This window comes from Oncorhynchus mykiss, chromosome 23, assembly GCF_013265735.2.
Source record: "Oncorhynchus mykiss isolate Arlee chromosome 23, USDA_OmykA_1.1, whole genome shotgun sequence".
NCBI classification, from domain to species: domain Eukaryota; kingdom Metazoa; phylum Chordata; class Actinopteri; order Salmoniformes; family Salmonidae; genus Oncorhynchus; species Oncorhynchus mykiss.
Genome location: NC_048587.1, coordinates 6,882,157 through 6,905,557, shown reverse-complemented (window position 1 = coordinate 6,905,557; position 23,401 = coordinate 6,882,157). Strand labels below are relative to the sequence as shown.

The window sequence follows — 23,401 nt, the reverse complement described above, 5'->3', positions numbered from 1 at the left end:
TTACGGTACAGAGTCAATGTGGAGGCTATATACAGGGGGTACTGGTACAGAGTCAATGTGGAGGCTATATACAGGGGCTACTGGTACAGAGTCAATGTGGAGGCTATATACAGGGGATACCGGTACAGAGTCAATGTGGAGACTATATACAGGGGGTACCAGTACAGAGTCAATGTGGAGGCTATATACAGGGGGTACCGGTACAGAGTCAATGTGGAGGCTATATACAGGGTATTACGGTACAGAGTCAATGTGGAGGCTATATACAGGGGGTACCGGTACAGAGTCAATGTGGAGGCTATATACAGGGTATTACGGTACAGAGTCAATGTGGAGGCTATATACAGGGTATTACGGTACAGAGTCAATGTGGAGGCTATATACAGGGGGTACCGGTACAGAGTCAATGTGGAGGCTATATACAGGGTATTACGGTACAGAGTCAATGTGGAGGCTATATACAGGGTATTACGGTACAGAGTCAATGTGGAGGCTATATACAGGGTATTACGGTACAGAGTCAATGTGGAGGCTATATACAGGGGGTACCGGTACAGAGTCAATGTGGAGGCTATATACAGGGGGTACCGGTACAGAGTCAATGTGGAGGCTATATAAAGGGGGGTACCGGTACAGAGTCAATGTGGAGCTATATACAGGGGGTACCGGTACAGAGTCAATGTGGAGGCTATATACAGGGGGTACCGGTACAGAGTCAATGTGGAGCTATATACAGGGGGTACCGGTACAGAGTCAATGTGGAGGCTATATACAGGGGGTACCGGTACAGAGTCAATGTGGAGGCTATATACAGGGGGTACCGGTACAGAGTCAATGTGGAGCTATATACAGGGGGTACCGGTACAGAGTCAATGTGGAGGCTATATACAGGGGGTACCGGTACAGAGTCAATGTGGAGCTATATACAGGGGGTACCGGTACAGAGTCAATGTGGAGGCTATATACAGGGGGTACCGGTACAGAGTCAATGTGGAGGCTATATACAGGGGGTACCGGTACAGAGTCAATGTGGAGGCTATATACAGGGGGTACCGGTAGAGAGTCAATGTGGAGCTATATACAGGGGGTACCGGTACAGAGTCAATGTGGAGGCTATATACAGGGGGTACCGGTACAGAGTCAATGTGGAGGCTATATACAGGGGGTACCGGTACAGAGTCAATGTGGAGGCTATATACAGGGTATTATGGTACAGAGTCAATGTGGAGGCTATATACAGGGGGTACCGGTACAGAGTCAATGTGGAGGCTATATACAGGGGGTACCGGTACAGAGTCAATGTGGAGGCTATATACAGGGTATTATGGTACAGAGTCAATGTGGAGGCTATATACAGGGGGTACCGGTACAGAGTCAATGTGGAGGCTATATACAGGGGTACCGGTACAGAGTCAATGTGGAGGCTATATACAGGGGGTACTGGTACAGAGTCAATGTGGAGGCTATATACAGGGGGTACCGGTACAGAGTCAATGGGGAGGCTATATACAGGGGGTACCGGTACAGAGTCAATGTGGAGGCTATATACAGGGGGTACCGGTACAGAGTCAATGTGGAGGCTATATACAGGGGGTACCGGTAGAGAGTCAATGTGGAGGCTATATACAGGGGGTACCGGTACAGAGTCAATGTGGAGGCTATATACAGGGGGTACTGGTACAGAGTCAATGTGGAGGCTATATACAGGGGGTACCGGTACAGAGTCAATGTGGAGGCTATATACAGGGGGTACTGGTATTGAGTCAATGTGGAGACTATATACAGGGGGTACCGGTACTGAGTCAATGTGGAGGCTATATACAGGGGGTACCGGTACAGAGTCAATGTGGAGACTATATACAGGGGGTACCGGTACCGAGTCAATGTGGAGGCTATATACAGGGGGTACTGGTACAGAGTCAATGTGGAGACTATATACAGGGGGTACCGGTACAGAGTCAATGTGGAGACTATATACAGGGGGTACTGGTACAGAGTCAATGTGGAGACTATATACAGGGGGTACTGGTAAAGAGTCAATGTGGAGGCTATATACAGGGGGTACCGGTACAGAGTCAATGTGGAGGCTATATACAGGGGGTACCGGTACAGAGTCAATGTGGAGGCTATATACAGGGGGTACCAGTACAGAGTCAATGTGGAGGCTATATACAGGGTATTACGGTACAGAGTCAATGTGGAGACTATATACAGGGGGTACCGGTACAGAGTCAATGTGGAGGCTATATACAGGGGGTACCGGTACAGAGTCAATGTGGAGCTATATACAGGGGGTACCGGTACAGAGTCAATGTGGAGGCTATATACAGGGGGTACCGGTACAGAGTCAATGTGGAGGCTATATACAGGGGGTACCGGTACAGAGTCAATGTGGAGGCTATATACAGGGTGTACTGGTACAGAGTCAATGTGGAGCTATATACAGGGGGTACCGGTACAGGGTCAATGTGGAGGCTATATACAGGGTGTACTGGTACAGAGTCAATGTGGAGCTATATACAGGGGGTACCGGTACAGAGTCAATGTGGAGGCTATATACAGGGGGTACCGGTACAGGGTCAATGTGGAGGCTATATACAGGGGGTACCGGTACAGAGTCAATGTGGAGGCTATATACAGGGTGTACTGGTACAGAGTCAATGTGGAGCTATATACAGGGGGTACCGGTACAGAGTCAATGTGGAGGCTATATACAGGGTGTACTGGTACAGAGTCAATGTGGAGCTATATACAGGGGGTACCGGTACAGAGTCAATGTGAAAAACAAAGGTGAGGGGGTCAAAGTTGGGGGGGTTCAAAGCTAGTGGGGGGTTAAAGTTGGGGGGGATCAAAGGTGGGGGGGTCAAAGTTGGGGGGGGTTCAAAGCTGGGGGGGTCAAAGTTGGTGGGGGGTCAAAGTTGTTGGGGGTCAAAGGTGGGGGGGTCAAAGTTGGGGAGGGGTCAAAGCTGGGGGGGGGGGTCAAAGTTGGGGAGGGGTCAAAGTTGGGGGGGTGGGGGGTCAATATAAATACTCCAGGTAGAGAACATTCTGGACCAGTTGGAGTGACGTGGTTGGAGAAAGTGGACCTTTGGCTTTTGGCTGATCCAGTTGTGGTTTCAGGCTGGGTGAGAAAGGAGTTGGGGGCAGTTGAATCAGTGAAGGTGGGTGAGAAAGGAGTTGGGGGCAGTTGAATCAGTGAAGGTGGGTGAGAAAGGAGTTGGGGGCTGTTGAATCAGTGAAGGTGGGTGAGAAAGGAGTTGGGGGCAGTTGAATCAGTGAAGGTGGGTGAGAAAGGAGTTGGGGGCAGTTGAATCAGTGAAGGTGGGTGAGAAAGGAGTTGGGGACAGTTGAATCAGTGAAGGTGGGTGAGAAAGGAGTTGGGGGCAGTTGAATCAGTGAAGGTGGGTGAGAAAGGAGTTGGGGGCAGTTGAATCAGTGAAGGTGGGTGAGAAAGGAGTTGGGGGCAGTTGAATCAGTGAAGGTGGGTGAGAAAGGAGTTGGGGACAGTTGAATCAGTGAAGGTGGGTGAGAAAGGAGTTGGGGGCAGTTGAATCAGTGAAGGTGTGTGAGAAAGGAGTTGGGGGCAGTTGAATCAGTGAAGGTGGGTGAGAAAGGAGTTGGGGGCAGTTGAATCAGTGAAGGTGGGTGAGAAAGGAGTTGGGGGCAGTTGAATCAGTGAAGGTGGGTGAGAAAGGAGTTGGGGGCAGTTGAATCAGTGAAGGTGGGTGAGAAAGGAGTTGGGGGCAGTTGAATCAGTGAAGGTGGGTGAGAAAGGAGTTGGGGGCAGTTGAATCAGTGAAGGTGGGTGAGAGAGGAGTTGGGGGCAGTTGAATCAGTGAAGGTGGGTGAGAAAGGAGTTGGGGGCAGTTGAATCAGTGAAGGTGGGTGAGAGAGGAGTTGGGGGCAGTTGAATCAGTGAAGGTGGGTGAGAAAGGAGTTGGGGGCAGTTGAATCAGTGAAGGTGGGTGAGAAAGGAGTTTGGGGGCAGTTGAATCAGTGAAGGTGGGTGAGAAAGGAGTTTGGGGGCAGTTGAATCAGTGAAGGCAACGCTTTAGTGTCACGGCTGTTGAAGGATGAGGACCAAGGTGCAGCGTGGTCAGCGTACATTTAACTATGTAGTGGAATGAGGTAGTGGGGTTTAATGAGTGGTGGTGTCCTGTCCTCCCAGGCCGTTGGCTTGGTGCAGGAACAGATAGGATCAAGGTAGTGGATTTGGGTAGTGGGGTTTTAATGAGTGTAGGTGATGTTGTCTAGGGCGCTATTTTAATTTCTCAGAGGAACAGGAATAATGATGAGAATTTAATGTAGGTAGGCTGTGACTGGCCTCCCACTCCGGTACAGTAGGTGGCGGTGTACGCAGCTAAACGTTGGATGCGATCCAGAAGAAGAAGAATCAGCTCTTTTTACTGTGTCACTTTTTCGTCATGGCAGCTACCAGCTGGGAAGACTCCGTCAAATGTCTGAAAGGTGTGATTTTAGACATGTGCGGCGTGTTATATGATGCTGGAGAAGACGGCGGCACACCAATTCCAGGCTCCGTAGAAGCGGTGAAAAGGTGAGGAGGTTAGTTAGGTAAGCTACTAGGTAGACGTCGAGCTATGCCCAGTGGCATTCAGAGGACGGACACTGTTTCGGGACAGTGGGTCCGGGTGGAAACATATTATTAGCCAGACTCCTTCAGATAGAAATGTTGCATGTTCTAAATATGCAAATAATAATGATTTATTACCGGGGCAAATCTATTACCGAGCGGCAGCCAGCAGTGAATTGCCGTGTGGTTGTTCTGGTTTGAGATTGAGCACATCGGTTCCTAGTCAACTCTCGTGTTTTCACTCCTTTTACGGTATGGTCGACACCTGTTGGAAAGCTTGTATTCATAGTCTTTAGACGTGTGGCGTTTTTATATGACTGTCTCCATAGGTAGAAGCAGTGAGCAAAGTGAGGTTTTACACATCAGCAACGATGGTACTACAACGATCTAGCCTTTAGATTCGTTCATATTGAAATGTAGTAGCAGAACGCACATGATATACCGTAGAAACAGGAATCTCTATTACAGCTCTACAACAGCTATATGACACTTCATTTACACGTCTTAAGTTCGGTTCTGAATGTTGTTTAACTATGGAATGGGTTAGTCTCAGGTGAGTCTGGTTTTGGGGGGGTCAGTCTGCTGTGTAACCTAATGTCAAACGAAACTGATAAGGGGGTGTGGTGGCAAGATTGCTTCAGAGCTGTCACTCACTGAAGCACTTGAATACATTATTTCTACAATCCCAGTAACATACAAAAATAAATGTAATGTGTAAACGTGCAGATCAGTTGAATGTCCTTTCGGGACGAGACATGCAGAGGTTCATTGTATCCTAATGATTGGGTTTGTTTCTATTTCTCTTCTGGGGTTGTTTAGGACATGTGGTTTCACTAGGTAGGACATGGTAGGACATGGTAGGACATGTTTAGGACATGTGGTTTCACTAGGTAGGACATGGTAGGACATGGTAGGACATGTAGGACTAGGTAGGACATGGTAGGACATGTGGTTTCACTGTATCTGTTCTGTAGTCTAACCAAGGTTATAATATCAACCCTATTAGTAATGTATCTGTTCTGTAGTCTAACCAAGGTTATAATATCAACCTCCTATTAGTAATGTATCTGTTCTGTAGTCTAACCAAGGTTATAATATCAACCCTATTAGTAATGTATCTGTTCTGTAGTCTAACCAAGGTTATAATATCAACCTCCTATTAGTAATGTATCTGTTCTGTAGTCTAACCAAGGTTATAATATCAACCTCCTATTAGTAATGTATCTGTTCTGTAGTCTAACCAAGGTTATAATATCAACCTCCTATTAGTAATGTATCTGTTCTGTAGTCTAACCAAGGTTATAATATCAACCTCCTATTAGAACAGAAAACTCACCTGGACTTACTACCAGCGGGTGCATGGAGAAATAGTATCCGTGATTTAAAACAGAAGAACTACAACCCCATGGTAATCAAACCTCTTCCCCTGGATAACTTTGCATAGCGCACATAAGGAAGTGTTTGGTGAATGAGAATTAGTGAGTGGCGAATGAGGTTATCAAAATGTCTTGATTAAATCCCATAACGCAAAAAAAACAACATTTTAAAATAATGAATTTACACTCGACTGTCTTTTCATACTATCACTGACTGTGTTCATGACTACATTTAGGGACATTTCCTGACTACGTTGAGGGACATTTCCTGACTACGTTGAGGGACATTTCCTGACTACGTTGAGGGACATTTCCTGACTACATTGAGGGACATTTCCTGACTACATTGAGGGACATTTCCTGACTACATTGAGGGACACTCCCTGACTACATTGAGGGACACTCCCTGACTACATTGAGGGACACTCCCTGACTACATTGAGGAACACTCCCTGACTACATTGAGGAACACTCCCTGACTACATTGAGGAACACTCCCTGACTACATTGAGGAACACTTCCTGACTATGACTTGAGATTTGCGGTCGTCTCACCTAGCTAATTTATGATGAATACACTTTACTGTAAATCGCTCTGAATAACATCATCTGCCCAAATGACTCGAATGTTAAATGTAAAAAATTGATTATGTCCAAAAAAGCTTTCTCCGTACAGGCTAAAGGCCTCGGACCTGCAGGTGCGTTTCTGTACCAACGAGACCCAGGCCACACGGGAGGTGTTTGTAGCCAAGCTGCAGAGGATGGGCTTTGATATCTGTGTGTCTGAGGTGTTCTCTCCAGCCCCGGCTGCCGTGGCTGTCCTGAAGGAGAGGGGGCTACGACCCCACCTGCTGGTCTATGACGGTATTGATTGATGTTAATTATATATTTTTTATTTTTTTTAAATGTAACTTTTTATTTATTTAACTAGGCAAGACAGTTTTAAGAACAAATTCTTATTTACGATGACGGGCCAAAACCCGGCCAAACCCGGGCGACGCTAGGGCCAATTGTGCGTCGCCCTATGGGACTCACGGCCGGTTGTGATACAGCCTGGAATTGAACCAAGGTGTCTGTAGTGATGCCTCAAGCACTGAGATGCAGTGCCTTAGACAGCTGTGCCACTCGGGAGCCCCCAAATGATGTTTATTGTACATTAAGAGAATCTTTCCACAGCTCACAAGTTTCACACGCGCACACACACACACACACACACACACAGCTACTCTTACCTAGCCTGCCTCTTACCTAGCCTGCCTCTTACCTAGCCTGCCTCTTACCTAGCCTGCCTCTTACCTAGCCTGCCTCTTACCTAGCCTGGCTCTTACCTAGCCTGTCTCTTACCTAGCCTGGCTCTTACCTAGCCTGTCTCTTACCTAGCCTGTCTCTTACCTAGCCTGTCTCTTACCTAGCCTGCCTCTTACCTAGCCTGGCTCTTACCTAGCCTGTCTCTTACCTAGCCTGTCTCTTACCTAGCCTGTCTCTTACCTAGCCTGGCTCTTACCTAGCCTGGCTCTTACCTAGCCTGGCTCTTACCTAGCCTGGCTCTTACCTAGCCTGGCTCTTACCTAGCCTGGCTCTTACCTAGCCTGGCTCTTACCTAGCCTGGCTCTTACCTAGCCTGGCTCTTACCTAGCCTGGCTCTTACCTAGCCTGCCTCTTACCTAGCCTGCCTCTTACCTAGCCTGCCTCTTACCTAGCCTGCCTCTTACCTAGCCTGGCTCTTACCTAGCCTGTCTCTTACCTAGCCTGTCTCTTACCTAGCCTGCCTCTTACCTAGCCTGTCTCTTACCTAGCCTGTCTCTTACCTAGCCTGGCTCTTACCTAGCCTGTCTCTTTATTTATTTAAATGTGTCTATTTCTAAACAAAGTGATCATGTATACCGTGTTTGTTTGGTTCGTTGCAGGTGTTGTCCCTGAGTTTGACAGTGTTGAAAAGGCCAACCCAAACTGTGTTGTCATAGGAGACGCAGCAGAGAAGTTCTCCTACCAGAACCTCAACGATGCCTTCAGAGTTCTCATAGGGCTGGAGAAACCAGTACTGTTCTCTCTGGGCAGAGGGTAGGTGCGATCGCTCTCTCGCTCACTCACTCACTCACTCACCTGTGTGATCTTTATAGGAAGTGACCTACAGCTCTACTTTAACCCTGAGGTCCACTGTGTGATCTTTATAGGAAGTGACCTACAGCTCTACTTTAACCCTGAGGTCCACTGTGTGATCTTTACAGGAAGTTACCTACAGCTCTACTTTAACCCTGAGGTCCACTGTGTGATCTTTATAGGAAGTTACCTACAGCTCTACTTTAACCCTGAGGTCCACTGTGTGATCTTTATAGGAAGTGACCTACAGCTCTACTTTAACCCTGAGGTCCACTGTGTGATCTTTATAGGAAGTGACCTCAACTTTAACCCTGAGGTCCACTGTGTGATCTTTACAGGAAGTTACCTACAGCTCTACTTTAACCCTGAGGTCCACTGTGTGATCTTTACAGGAAGTACTACAAAGAAGATGAAGGCCTGAACCTGGATGTTGGGGTTTACATGAAGGCATTGGAGGTGGGTGATATTACACTACACACACACAGTAGGTGAGTTTAAAGAAAAATATATTTTTTATTTTTTGCATTTTACAATTATGAACATTGAAAACAAAAATGAAAAGATATTAGAAAACAATATGACAAAGTGACAGTAACAGATGAGCGTATAAAATAAATAAATAAATATTTATATATATATTTTTTTTAAAAGTCAAACTCACCTACTTATAAAAACATTTTATTTGTTTTAAGTCAAAGCACGTTGATATCTCCCCCAGACCTTTGTGGGAACTCAGTCATCTCTGTTTCAACGGTCGTCGTTGTTTCTCTCCATCAGTATGCCTGTGATGTAGAAGCTGAGGGGTCGTTGTGTTTCTCTCCATCAGTATGCCTGTGATGTAGAAGCTGAGGTCGTTGTGTTTCTCTCCATCAGTATGCCTGTGATGTAGAAGCTGAGGTCGTCGTTGTTTCTCTCCATCAGTATGCCTGTGATGTAGAAGCTGAGGGGTCGTTGTGTTTCTCTCCATCAGTATGCCTGTGATGTAGAAGCTGAGGTCGTTGTTTCTCTCCATCAGTATGCCTGTGATGTAGAAGCTGAGGGGTCGTTGTGTTTCTCTCCATCAGTATGCCTGTGATGTAGAAGCTGAGGTCGTTGTGTTTCTCTCCATCAGTATGCCTGTGATGTAGAAGCTGAGGTCGTTGTGTTTCTCTCCATCAGTATGCCTGTGATGTAGAAGCTGAGGTCGTTGTGTTTCTCTCCATCAGTATGCCTGTGATGTAGAAGCTGAGGTCGTCGTTGTTTCTCTCCATCAGTATGCCTGTGATGTAGAAGCTGAGGTCGTTGTGTTTCTCTCCATCAGTATGCCTGTGATGTAGAAGCTGAGGTCGTTGTTTCTCTCCATCAGTATGCCTGTGATGTAGAAGCTGAGGGGTCGTTGTGTTTCTCTCCATCAGTATGCCTGTGATGTAGAAGCTGAGGTCGTCGTTGTTTCTCTCCATCAGTATGCCTGTGATGTAGAAGCTGAGGTCGTCGTTGTTTCTCTCCATCAGTATGCCTGGGATGTAGAAGCTGAGGTCGTTGTGTTTCTCTCCATCAGTATGCCTGTGATGTAGAAGCTGAGGTCGTTGTGTTTCTCTCCATCAGTATGCCTGTGATGTAGAAGCTGAGGTCGTCGTTGTTTCTCTCCATCAGTATGCCTGTGATGTAGAAGCTGAGGGGTCGTTGTGTTTCTCTCCATCAGTATGCCTGTGATGTAGAAGCTGAGGTCGTCGTTGTTTCTCTCCATCAGTATGCCTGTGATGTAGAAGCTGAGGGGTCGTTGTGTTTCTCTCTTAATCAGTATGCCTGTGATGTAGAAGCTGAGGTCGTTGTGTTTCTCTCCATCAGTATGCCTGTGATGTAGAAGCTGAGGGGTCGTTGTGTTTCTCTCCATCAGTATGCCTGTGATGTAGAAGCTGAGGGGTCGTTGTGTTTCTCTCCATCAGTATGCCTGTGATGTAGAAGCTGAGGGGTCGTTGTGTTTCTCTCCATCAGTATGCCTGTGATGTAGAAGCTGAGGGGTCGTTGTGTTTCTCTCCATCAGTATGCCTGTGATGTAGAAGCTGAGGGGTCGTTGTGTTTCTCTCCATCAGTATGCCTGTGATGTAGAAGCTGAGGGGTCGTTGTGTTTCTCTCCATCAGTATGCCTGTGATGTAGAAGCTGAGGGGTCGTTGTGTTTCTCTCCATCAGTATGCCTGTGATGTAGAAGCTGAGGTCGTTGTGTTTCTCTCCATCAGTATGCCTGTGATGTAGAAGCTGAGGGGTCGTTGTGTTTCTCTCCATCAGTATGCCTGTGATGTAGAAGCTGAGGTCGTCGTTGTTTCTCTCCATCAGTATGCCTGTGATGTAGAAGCTGAGGTCGTTGTGTTTCTCTCCATCAGTATGCCTGTGATGTAGAAGCTGAGGTCGTCGTTGTTTCTCTCCATCAGTATGCCTGTGATGTAGAAGCTGAGGTCGTCGTTGTTTCTCTCCATCAGTATGCCTGTGATGTAGAAGCTGAGGTCGTTGTGTTTCTCTCCATCAGTATGCCTGTGATGTAGAAGCTGAGGGGTCGTTGTGTTTCTCTCCATCAGTATGCCTGTGATGTAGAAGCTGAGGTCGTTGTGTTTCTCTCCATCAGTATGCCTGTGATGTAGAAGCTGAGGTTGTTGTGTTTCTCTCCATCAGTATGCCTGTGATGTAGAAGCTGAGGTCGTTGTGTTTCTCTCCATCAGTATGCCTGTGATGTAGAAGCTGAGGGGTCGTTGTGTTTCTCTCCATCAGTATGCCTGTGATGTAGAAGCTGAGAGGTCGTCGTTGTTTCTCTCCATCAGTATGCCTGTGATGTAGAAGCTGAGGTCGTCGTTGTTTCTCTCCATCAGTATGCCTGTGATGTAGAAGCTGAGGTCGTTGTGTTTCTCTCCATCAGTATGCCTGTGATGTAGAAGCTGAGGTCGTTGTGTTTCTCTCCATCAGTATGCCTGTGATGTAGAAGCTGAGGTCGTTGTTTCTCTCCATCAGTATGCCTGTGATGTAGAAGCTGAGGTCGTTGTTTCTCTCCATCAGTATGCCTGTGATGTAGAAGCTGAGGTCGTTGTGTTTCTCTCCATCAGTATGCCTGTGATGTAGAAGCTGAGGTCATCGGGAAGCCAGACCCCATGTTCTTTCAGAAAGTTCTAGATGACATGGGGGTTCAGTCACACCAGGTAGGTTTAAAAACTAAATCCAGCACACACATTCAGTTAAAAAGGATTCTGAGCAATCCTCCTGCTCTCTTTCTGTCTCTCTCATTTCTCTCTCCTTTCTGTCTCTCTCATTTCTCTCTCCTTTCTGTCTCTCTCATTTCTCTCTCCTTTCTGTCTCTCTCATTTCTCTCTCCTTTCTGTCTCTCTCATTTCTCTCTCCTTTCTGTCTCTCTCATTTCTCTCTCCTTTCTGTCTCTCTCATTTCTCTCTCCTTTCTGTCTCTCTCATTTCTCTCTCCTTTCTGTCTCTCTCATTTCTCTCTCCTTTCTGTCTCTCTCATTTCTCTCTCCTTTCTGTCTCTCTCTTCTTTCTGTCTCTCTCTCCTTTCTGTCTCTCTCTCTCTCTCCTTTCGGTCTCTCTCTCTCTCTCTCCTTTCTCTCTCCTTCTGTCAGACTGTGATGATTGGTGACGATCTGGTGAATGATGTGGGCGGGGCCCAACACTGTGGAATGAAGGGTGTCCAAGTGAGGACAGGAAAATACAGGTAGGTGTTTGTTTATGTATGTTGACGTCGGGATTCTTGGTTTCACATCGTTGAAATGAATGCAGGCAGAAACCAACTGTCCCATCAACGACCACAAGAGGGCGGTCCTACACAACATCTAAATCTAAGGACTAAAAACACTATTTTCGATGGAGAGTCCCGATTGAGAACTTCTTGGTCCAAAGGCTTACTCTGTCTGTGAAACTGACCATTTAAAGATTTGTTTATTTCATTAAGAATATGCTGAAAATATCTTCATGTTATCCAAATGTGTAAATGCAGCTCTGCCCCAATCCCATCCATACTCTCTGTATTAGTCTGTAGTCTGACTAGTGAAGACATCAACACTATGAAATAACACGTATGGAAGAGTGCAAAGCTGTCATCGAGGCAAAGGTTGGCTACTTTCAAGAATATAACATTTATTTTGATTTGTTTAACACTTTTTTTTGGCTCCTACATGATTCCATATGTGTTATTTCATAGTTTTGATGTCTTCACTGTTATTCTACAATGTAGAAAATAGTAAAAATAAAGAAAAACCCTTGAGTGGGTGTGTCCAGACTTTTCACTGGTACTGTACAACACAGGACCCCAGGACAGTCAGCCACACAACACAGGACCCCAGGACAGTCAGCCACACTACACAGGACCCCGGGACAGTCAGCCACACTACACATGACCCCAGGACAGTCAGCCACACAACACAGGACCCCAGGACAGTCAGCCACACAACACAGGACCCCAGGACAGTCAGCCACACTACACAGGACCCCAGGACAGTCAGCCACACTACACAGGACCCCGGGACAGTCAGCCACACAACACAGGACCCCGGGGCAGTCAGCCACACAACACAGGACCCCGGGGCAGTCAGCCACACAACACAGGACCCCAGGACAGTCAGCCACACAACACAGGACCCCGGGGCAGTCAGCCACACTACACAGGACCCCGGGCAGTCAGCCACACTACACAGGACCCCAGGACAGTCAGCCACACAACACAGGACCCCAGGACAGTCAGCCACACAACACAGGACCCCGGGACAGTCAGCCACACTACACAGGACCCCAGGACAGTCAGCCACACAACACAGGACCCCGGGACAGTCAGCCACACTACACAGGACCCCGGGACAGTCAGCCACACAACACAGGACCCCGGGACAGTCAGCCACACTACACAGGACCCCAGGACAGTCAGCCACACAACACATGACCCCAGGACAGTCAGCCACACAACACATGACCCCAGGACAGTCAGCCACACTACACAGGACCCCAGGACAGTCAGCCACACAACACATGACCCCAGGACAGTCAGCCACACTACACAGGACCCCGGGACAGTCAGCCACACAACACAGGACCCCGGGACAGTCAGCCACACAACAGAGGACCCCGGGACAGTCAGCCACACAACACAGGACCCCGGGACAGTCAGCCACACTACACAGGACCCCGGGACAGTCAGCCACACTACACAGGACCCCGGGACAGTCAGCCACACTACACAGGACCCCGGGACAGTCAGCCACACTACACAGGACCCCAGGACAGTCAGCCACACAACACAGGACCCCGGGACAGTCAGCCACACTACACAGGACCCCGGGACAGTCAGCCACACTACACAGGACCCCAGGACAGTCAGCCACACTACACAGGACCCCGGGACAGTCAGCCACACTACACAGGACCCCGGGACAGTCAGCCACACAACACAGGACCCCGGGACAGTCAGCCACACTACACAGGACCCCGGGACAGTCAGCCACACTACACATGACCCCGGGACAGTCAGCCACACTACACATGACCCCAGGACAGTCAGCCACACTACACATGACCCCAGGACAGTCAGCCACACTACACATGACCCCGGGACAGTCAGCCACACTACACATGACCCCAGGACAGTCAGCCACACAACACAGGACCCCGGTGCAGTCAGCCACACAACATAGGACCCCGGGACAGTCAGCCACACAACACAGGACAGTCAGCCACACAACACAGGACAGTCAGCCACACAACACAGGACCCCAGGACAGTCAGCCACACAACACAGGACAGTCAGCCACACAACACAGGACAGTCAGCCACACAACACAGGACCCCAGGACAGTCAGCCACACAACACGAGACACTATAATGTACTTGTCCTCTTGCTCAGTTGTGCACCGGGGCCGCCCACTCCTCTTTCTATTCTGGTTAGAGCCAGTTTGTGCTGTTCTGTGAAGGGAGTAGGACACAGCGTTGTACGAGATCTTCAGTTTCTTGGCAATTTCTCACATGGAATAGCCTTCATTTCTCAGAACAAGAAGAGACTGACGAGTTTCAGAAGAAAGGTCTTTGTTTCTGGCCATTTTGAGCCTGTAAACGAACCCACAAATGCTGATGCTCCAGATACTCAACTAGTCTAAAGAAGGCCAGTTGTATTGCTTCTTTAATCAGTACAACAGTTTTCAGATGTGCTAATATAATTGCAAAAGGGTTTTCTAATGATCAATTAGCCTTTTAAAATGATAAACTTGGATTAGCTAACACAACGTGCCATTGGAACACAGGAGTGATGGTTGCTGATAATGGGCCTCTGTACGCCTATGTAGATATTCCATTAACAATCAGCCGTTTCCAGCTACATTAGTCATTTACAACATGAACAATGTCTACACTGTATTTCTGATCAATTTGATGTTATTTTAATGGACAGAAAAAAAGCTTTTCTTTAAAAAACAAGGACTTTTCTAAATGACCCCAAACTTTTAAACGGTAGTGTATATACAGTGGCTTGCGAAAGTATTCGGCCCCCTTGAACTTTGCGACCTTTTGCCACATTTCAGGCTTCAAACATAAAGATATAAAACTGTATTTTTTTGTGAAGAATCAACAACAAGTGGGACACAATCATGAAGTGGAACGACATTTATTGGATATTTCAAACTTTTTTAACATATCAAAAACTGAAAAATTGGGCGTGCAAAATTATTCAGCCGCCTTAAGTTAATACTTTGTAGCGCCACCTTTTGCTGCGATTACAGCTGTAAATCGCTTGGGGTATGTCTCTATCAGTTTTGCACATCGAGAGACTGACATTTTTTCCCATTCCTCCTTGCAAAACAGCTCGAGCTAAGTGAGGTTGGATGGAGAGCATTTGTGAACAGCAGTTTTCAGTTCTTTCCACAGATTCTCGATTGGATTCAGGTCATTCTAACACCTGGATATGTTTATTTTTGAACCATTCCATTGTAGATTTTGCTTTATGTTTTGGATCATTGTCTTGTTGGAAGACAAATCTCCGTCCCAGTCTCAGGTCTTTTGCAGACTCCATCAGGTTTTCTTCCAGAATGGTCCTGTATTTGGCTCCATCCATCTTCCCATCAATTTTAACCATCTTCCCTGTCCCTGCTGAAGAAAAGCAGGCCCAAACCATGATGCTGCCACCACCATGTTTGACTGTGGGGATGGTGTGTTCAGGGTGATGAGCTGTGTTGCTTTTACGCCAAACATAACGTTTTGCATTGTTGCCAAAAAGTTTAATTTTGGTTTCATCTGACCAGAGCACCTTCTTCCACATGTTTGGTGTGTCTCCCAGGTGGCTTGTGGCAAACTTTAAACGACACTTTTTATGGATATCTTTAAGAAATGGCTTTCTTCTTGCCACTCTTCCATAAAGGCCAGATTTGTGCAATATACGACTGATTGTTGTCCTATGGACAGAGTTTCCCACCTCAGCTGTAGATCTCTGCAGTTCATCCAGAGTGATCATGGGCCTCTTGGCTGCATCTCTGATCAGTCTTCTCCTTGGATGAGCTGAAAGTTTAGAGGGACGGCCAGGTCTTGGTAGATTTGCAGTGGTCTGATACTCCTTCCATTTCAATATTATCGCTTGCACAGTGCTCCTTGGGATGTTTAAAGCTTGGGAAATATTTTTGTATCCAAATCCGGCTTTAAACTTCTTCACAACAGTATCTCGGACCTGCCTGGTGTGTTCCTTGTTCTTCATGATGCTCTCTGCGCTTTTAACGGACCTCTGAGACTATCACAGTGCAGGTGCATTTATACGGAGACTTGATTACACACAGGTGGATTGTATTTATCATCATTAGTCATTTAGGTCAACATTGGATCATTCAGAGATCCTCACTGAACTTCTGGAGAGAGTTTGCTGCACTGAAAGTAAAGGGGCTGAATAATTTTGCACGCCCAATTTTTCAGTTTTTGATTTGTTAAAAAAGTTTGAAATATCCAATAAATGTTGTCCCACTTGTTGTTGATTCTTCACAAAAAAATACAGTTTTATATCTTTATGTTTGAAGCCTGAAATGTGGCAAAAGGTCGCAAAGTTCAAGGGGGCCGAATACTTTCGCAAGGCACTGTATATATATACACACACACACACACACGGTGACAAATTGGCACTGATCTGAGCCAAAGGGGGCCGTGTGTGTGTGTGTGTGTGTGTGTGTGTCATGTAACTGATGTGCAGATGGCTCGTTCAGCCTCACACAAACACTATCTGCTACTTTCACATTGTGAGTGTGAGACGTGAGATTTAGCCTTGTTTAACCTCGTTTAGCCTTGCATGACCCCGTAAACTCTGTGGAGAGCCATAAACCACAGCGAGATGTGGGAAAACACAGCTGGCTGTCTCCAAGGTTACGGTCCAAATGGAACCCTGTTACCTTTCGTAGTTCAAAAGTAGTAGTGCACTATGTAGGGGATAGGGTGTCAGTTGGGACTAGACCAAGGCAATCAGGCGCTGCTCTGTCAATGCTCTGTCTCAGGCCTCCTGTGTAGTTCCCACCAGGCCTTCCAATATGTCTGCTTATAACATCCTAAATCTGTTACCAGACCTTCCAATATGGCTGCTATAACATCCTAAATCTGTTAACTAGACCTTCCAATATGGCTGCTATAACATCCTAAATCTGTTAACCAGACCTTCCAATATGGCTGCTATAACATCCTAAATCTGTTAACCAGACCTTCCAATATGGCTGCTATAACATCCTAAATCTGTTAACCAGACCTTCCAATATGGCTGCTATAACCTCCTAAATCTGTTAACCAGACCTTCCAATATGGCTGCTATAACATCCTAAATCTGTTAACCAGACCTTCCAATATGGCTGCTATAACATCCTAAATCTGTTAACCAGACCTTCCAATATGGCTGCTATAACATCCTAAATCTGTTAACCAGACCTTCCAATATGGCTGCTATAACATCCTAAATCTGTTTACCAGACCTTCCAATATGGCTGCCTGCTTCACATGCCTGTATTGTACCCTACTGAGGGAGAACACGGAGGGAGATGAAAGGCACTTATTGATATCTCCAGCCAGATGTGATATTAATGACCCTGTTTATGACCTTCTCCTCGTCCTCCTTTGGGGTTATGGAATCGTGATACCAAAGCCGATTTAGGAAATAAAGGCCATGTTTATGGTCATAAGATTATAAATGGAATAAAAAATATGCTTTTTGTTGTTGTCTTTCTCCCGGTGATGATAAATGCTTGCTTGTTGTCGGAGAACATTTTATTGTGGGGATGGAATGTTTGGTAGCTAAGTGTAAACCCCCCCCCCCCCCCCTTAACAGATACACGGCTCCATCCTCATAGTAGAGATGGAGGTTCTTGCAACCAATTCTTCATTTGACGTGTGTGTGTGTGTGTGTGTTCAGCTCAGTGTGGCTCTAGGCTTTAGGTACCCCCTGTATAAAGCCTCCACATTGACTCGGTACCGTAATACCCTGTATATAGCCTCCACATTGACTCTGTACCGTAATACCCTGTATATAGCCTCCACATTGACTCTGTACTGGTACCCCCTGTAAATAGCCTCCACATTGACTCTGTACCGGTACCCCCTGTATATAGCCTCCACATTGACTCTGTACCGGTACCCCCAGTATATAGCCTCCACATTGACTCTGTACCGTAATACCCTGTATATAGCCTCCTCATTGACTCTGTACCGTAATACCCTGTATATAGCCTCCACATTGACTCTGTACCGTAATACCCTGTATATAGTCTCCACATTGACTCTGTACCGTAATACCCTGTATATAGCCTCCACATTGACTCTGTACCGTAATACCCTGTATATAGCCTCCACATTGACTCTGTACCAGTACCCCCTGTATATAGCCTCCACATTGACTCTGTACCGTAATACCCTGTATATAGCCTCCTCATTGACTCTGTACCGTAATACCCTGTATATAGGCTCCACATTGACTCTGTACCGTAATACCCTGTATATAGCCTCCTCATTGACTCTGTACCGTAATACCCTGTATATAGCCTCCACATTGACTCTGTACCGTAATACCCTGTATATAGCCTCCTCATTGACTCTGTACCGTAATACCCTGTATATAGCCTCCACATTGACTCTGTACCGTAATACCCTGTATATAGCCTCCTCATTGACTCTGTACTGTAATACCCTGTATATAGCCTCCACATTGACTCTGTACCGTAATACCCTGTATATAGCCTCCACATTGACTCTGTACCGGTACCCCCTGTATATAGCCTCCACATTGACTCTGTACCGTAATACCCTGTATATAGCCTCCACATTGACTCTGTACCGGTACCCCCTGTATATAGCCTCCACATTGACTCTGTACCGGTACCCCCTGTATATAGCCTCCACATTGACTCTGTACCGTAACACCCTGTATATAGTCTCCACATTGACTCTGTACCGTAATACCCTGTATATAGCCTCCACATTGACTCTGTACCGTAATACCCTGTATATAGTCTCCACATTGACTCTGTACCGTAATACCCTGTATATAGTCTCCACATTGACTCTGTACCGTAATACCCTGTATATAGTCTCCACATTGACTCTGTACCGTAATACCCTGTATATAGTCTCCACATTGACTCTGTACCGTAATACCCTGTATATAGTCTCCACATTGACTCTGTACCGTAACACCCTGTATATAGTCTCCACATTGACTCTGTACCGTAATACCCTGTATATAGCCTCCACATTGACTCTGTACCGTAATACCCTGTATATAGTCTCCACATTGACTCTGTACCGTAATACCCTGTATATAGTCTCCACATTGACTCTGTACCGTAATACCCTGTATATAGTCTCCACATTGACTCTGTACCGTAATACCCTGTATATAGTCTCCACATTGACTCTGTACCGTAATACCCTGTATATAGCCTCCACACTCCACATAACTATTGTTATTTTACTGCGGATCTTTAATTATTTGTTACTTTTATTTTTTTACTTAATACATTTTTTTTAACTTCTTAAAGCATTGTTGGTTAAGGGCTTGTACAGTAAGCTGTTTCACTGTGAGGTCTACACCTGTTGGTTAAGGGCTTGTACAGTAAGCTGTTTCACTGTGAGGTCTACACCTGTTGGTTAAGGGCTTGTACGGTAAGCTGTTTCACTGTGAGGTCTACACCTGTTGGTTAAGGGCTTGTACGGTAAGCTGTTTCACTGTAAGGTCTACCTGTTGTATTCTGCGCATGTGACAAATAAAATGTGATTTGTTGACAGACAGTTAACACAAGGCATGTATGGCCTCCTCAATATTCAATGCTGGCACAACACTGCATTCAGCCTCTTTCTCTCTGTCTGTCTGTCTCTCTGTATGTCTCTCTTTGTCTCTCTCTCTCTGTAGGCCCAGTGATGAGAAGCACCCCACAGTAACAGCTGATGGCTATGTGGACAACCTTGCGGAGGCTGTGGAAACCATCCTGAAGCTCCGGGGCCAGTGAGGAGAGGACCAGGAAGAACCACCTTCACCACCACAATACACCACACACACACAGTGATTACTCTAGTATGATCTGACAACAGGGAGTAACCCACTAACATAGAGAGCCATGGAGAGATAGAGCCAAGATGGAGGAGATAGAAGAACACAGTCTTAGAGGAGATAGAGCCATGTTGGAGCCAAGATGGAGGAACACAGTATTGGAGGAGATAGAGCCATGTTGGAGCCAAGATGGAGGAACACAGTCTTAGAGGAGATAGAGCCATCTTGGAGCCAAGACGGAGGAACACAGTATTGGAGGAGATAGAGCCATCTTGGAGCCAAGATGGAGGAGATATAACTTAATAACCTCATGGTCAGAGGGTAACTAGTTAGGTAAGTTAATAACCTCATGGTCAGAGGGCAGCTAGTTAGGTAAGTTAATAACCTCATGGTCAGAGGGCAGCTAGTTAGGTAAGTTAATAACCTCATGGTCAGAGGGCAGCTAGTTAGGTAAGTTAATAACCTCATGGTCAGAGGGCAACTAGTTAGGTAAGTTAATAACCTCATGGTCAGAGGGCAACTAGTTAGGTAAGTTAATAACCTCATGGTCAGAGGGCAGCTAGTTAGGTAAGTTAATAACCTCATGGTCAGAAGGCAGCTAGTTAGGTAAGTTAATAACCTCATGTTTACCTGAAGGTGCCTAAAGCCAGTAGCCTCTTTACACACTGAGGACGGACTGGATGGAGATGGACTGGGTGTAGTGGACTGGGTCTAGTGGACTGGATGGAGATGGACTGGGTCTAGTGGACTGGATGGAGATGGACTGGGTCTAGTGGACTGGATGGAGATGGACTGGATGGAGATGGACTGGGTCTAGTGGACTGGATGGAGATGGACTGGGTCTAGTGGACTGGATGGAGATGGACTGGGTCTGATGGACTGGGTCTAGTGGACTGGATGGAGATGGACTGGGTCTAGTGGACTGGATGGAGATGGACTGGGTCTAGTGGACTGGATGGAGATGGACTGGGTCTAGTGGACTGGATGGAGATGGACTGGGTCTAGTGGACTGGATGGAGATGGACTGGGTCTAGTGGACTGGACTGGATCTAGTGGACTGGGTCTAGTAGTGGGCTGTGTCCATGTGATAGTACTGTGGAGATGGACTGGGTCTAGTGGACTGGGTCTAGTAGTGGGCTGTGTCCATGTGATAGTACTGTGGAGATGGACTGGGTCTAGTAGACTGGGTCTAGTAGTGGGCTGTGTCCATGTGATAGTACTGTGGAGATGGACTGGGTCTAGTATTGGGCTGTGTCCATGTGATAGTACTGTGGAGATGGACTGGGTCTAGTGGACTGGGTCTAGTGGACTGGGTCTAGTAGTGGGCTGTGTCCATGTGATAGTACTGTGGAGATGGACTGGGTCTAGTGGACTGGATGGAGATGGACTGGGTCTAGTGGACTGGATGGAGATGGACTGGGTCTAGTGGACTGGGTCTAGTAGTGGGCTGTGTCCATGTGATAGTACTGTGGAGATGGACTGGGTCTAGTGGACTGGGTCTAGTGGACTGGGTCTAGTAGTGGGCTGTGTCCATGTGATAGTACTGTGGAGATGGACTGGGTCTAGTGGACTGGGTCTAGTGGACTGGGTCTAGTATTGGGCTGTGTCCATGTGATAGTACTGTGGAGATGGACTGGGTCTAGTGGACTGGGTCTAGTGGACTGGGTCTAGTAGTGGGCTGTGTCCATGTGATAGTACTGTGGAGATGGACTGGGTCTAGTAGTGGGCTGTGTCCATGTGATAGTACTGTGGAGATGGACTGGGTCTAGTAGTGGGCTGTGTCCATGTGATAGTACTGTGGAGATGGACTGGGTCTAGTAGTGGGCTGTGTCCATGTGATAGTACTGTGGAGATGGACTGGGTCTAGTAGTGGGCTGTGTCCATGTGATAGTACTGTGGAGATGGACTGGGTCTAGTAGTGGGCTGTGTCCATGTGATAGTACTGTGGATTTAGCTGACTAAGTTTAATGTTTTGGATTACAAATATATATACTTATTTTCCACCATAATTTGCAAATAAATTCATTAAAAATCCTACAATGTGATTTTCTGGATTTTTTTTCTCATTTTGTCTGTCAGTTGAAGTGTACCTTTGATGAAAATTACAGGTCTCTCATCTTTTTAAGTGGGAGAACTTGCGCAATTGGTGGCTGACTAAATACTTTTTTGCCCCACTGTATCACTCCAGTGTTAATCTGCTAAATTGTAATTACTTTGCTACTATGGCCTATTTATTCACGCCATTTGCACACACTGTATATAGACTTTTTTTTCCTACTGTGTTATTGACTGCATGTTTGTTTATCCCATGTGTAACTCTGTTGTTTGTGTCGCACTGCTTTGCTTTATCTTGGCCAGGTCACAGTTGTAAATGAGAACTTGTTCTCAACTAGCCTACCCGGTTTAATAAAGGTGTTCTCAACTAGCCTACCTGGTTAAATAAAGGTGTTCTCAACTAGCCTACCTGGTTAAATAAAGGTGTTCTCAACTAGCCTACCTGGTTAAATAAAGGTGTTCTCAACTAGCCTACCCGGTTAAATAAAGGTGTTCTCAACTAGCCTACCCGGTTAAATAAAGGTGTTCTCAACTGGCCTACCCGGTTAAATAAAGGTGTTCTCAACTAGCCTACCCGGTTAAATAAAGGTGTTCTCAACTAGCCTACCCGGTTAAATAAAGATGTTCTCAACTAGCCTACCCGGTTAAATAAAGGTGTTCTCAACTAGCCTACCCGGTTAAATAAAGGTGTTCTCAACTGGCCTACCCAGTTAAATAAAGGTGTTCTCAACTAGCCTACCTGGTTAAATAAAGGTGTTCTCAACTAGCCTACCTGGTTAAATAAAGGTGTTCTCAACTGGCCTCCCTGGTTAAATAAAGGTGTTCTCAACTATCCTACCTGGTTAAATAAAATTGTAAAAATATAAACTCCCAAGAGATGTGGAGAACATTGTCATTTTGTTCTGCCACATCCTGGTTCATTGTCATCATAGACTGTTTTTAAGGGCTCAAGGCCCTAGTGTGTGTGTGTGTCCCAACGCACAGCCTGAGCTGAGTTCATATCCCAACAGTCTTTGTTAGACAACAACAAGCCATTGGAAGTGGGAGGAGTCTGTAGTTGAGATGGTCAACATTGGAAGTGGGAGGAGTCTGTAGTTGAGATGGTCAACAGTGGAAGTGGGAGGAGTCTGTAGTTGAGATGGTCAACATTGGAAGTGGGAGGAGTCTGTAGTTGAGATGATCAACATTGGAAGTGGGAGGAGTCTGTAGTTGAGATGGTCAACATTGGAAGTGGGAGGAGTCTGTAGTTGAGATGATCAACATTGGAAGTGGGAGGAGTCTGTAGTTGAGATGATCAACATTGGAAATGGGAGGAGTCAGTAGTTGAGATGATCAACATTGGAAGTGGGAGGAGCTGGTAAAAATATTTCTGTAACATTTATTCTGAATAAACTATATTTAATTACCACAAAAATTCCATGAAAATGATAGAATGTGTAGGCTATAGCAGCCTATAGGGAGGTTAATGGTGATTTCTTCCCTGTCTTCTCTGCCAGTGGCTGTTGGCATCTGTGCAGACCTCCATCGGTCGGAGGCCTGACCACTTTGCGGGGCCAAATCCAACTTAATAAACAAGAAGAGCCACAGACAGAGAACTACCAGCACTCCGGTAGTCCTACGACTCCAACTCGCCCTACTGTCCCGAGTACTTAGTTTACACACAACGTACCACTTCTACTGTGTATGCAGAAAAACTGATCCTCATTACACCAACAAGCTATAGGATCCAAATTCGCCATGTGTCTGCCTTTGAAGTTCATAGAAGTTC

The 23,401-nt window shown here is 46.4% G+C and overlaps 1 protein-coding gene across 2 annotated transcripts; it reads left to right on the top strand.

Annotated features, from left to right (window-relative positions):
* The first annotated feature begins 4,368 nt into the window (after nt 1-4,368).
* LOC110518105 (phospholysine phosphohistidine inorganic pyrophosphate phosphatase-like) lies at nt 4,369-20,204 on the top strand. 2 transcript variants are annotated; one of them, XM_036960326.1, is made up of 7 exons: nt 4,369-4,555; nt 6,643-6,830; nt 7,874-8,027; nt 8,459-8,522; nt 11,139-11,231; nt 11,663-11,754; nt 19,441-20,204. In XM_036960326.1, exons 1-7 carry the CDS (start codon nt 4,425-4,427, stop codon nt 19,535-19,537), a joined length of 819 nt encoding a protein of 272 aa, XP_036816221.1. In that variant the 5' UTR covers nt 4,369-4,424; the 3' UTR covers nt 19,538-20,204. The 2 variants fall into 2 exon arrangements, with proteins under 2 accessions (XP_036816221.1, XP_036816222.1); XM_036960327.1 differs by lacking the exon at nt 11,139-11,231.
* The last annotated feature ends 3,197 nt before the right edge of the window (nt 20,205-23,401 follow it).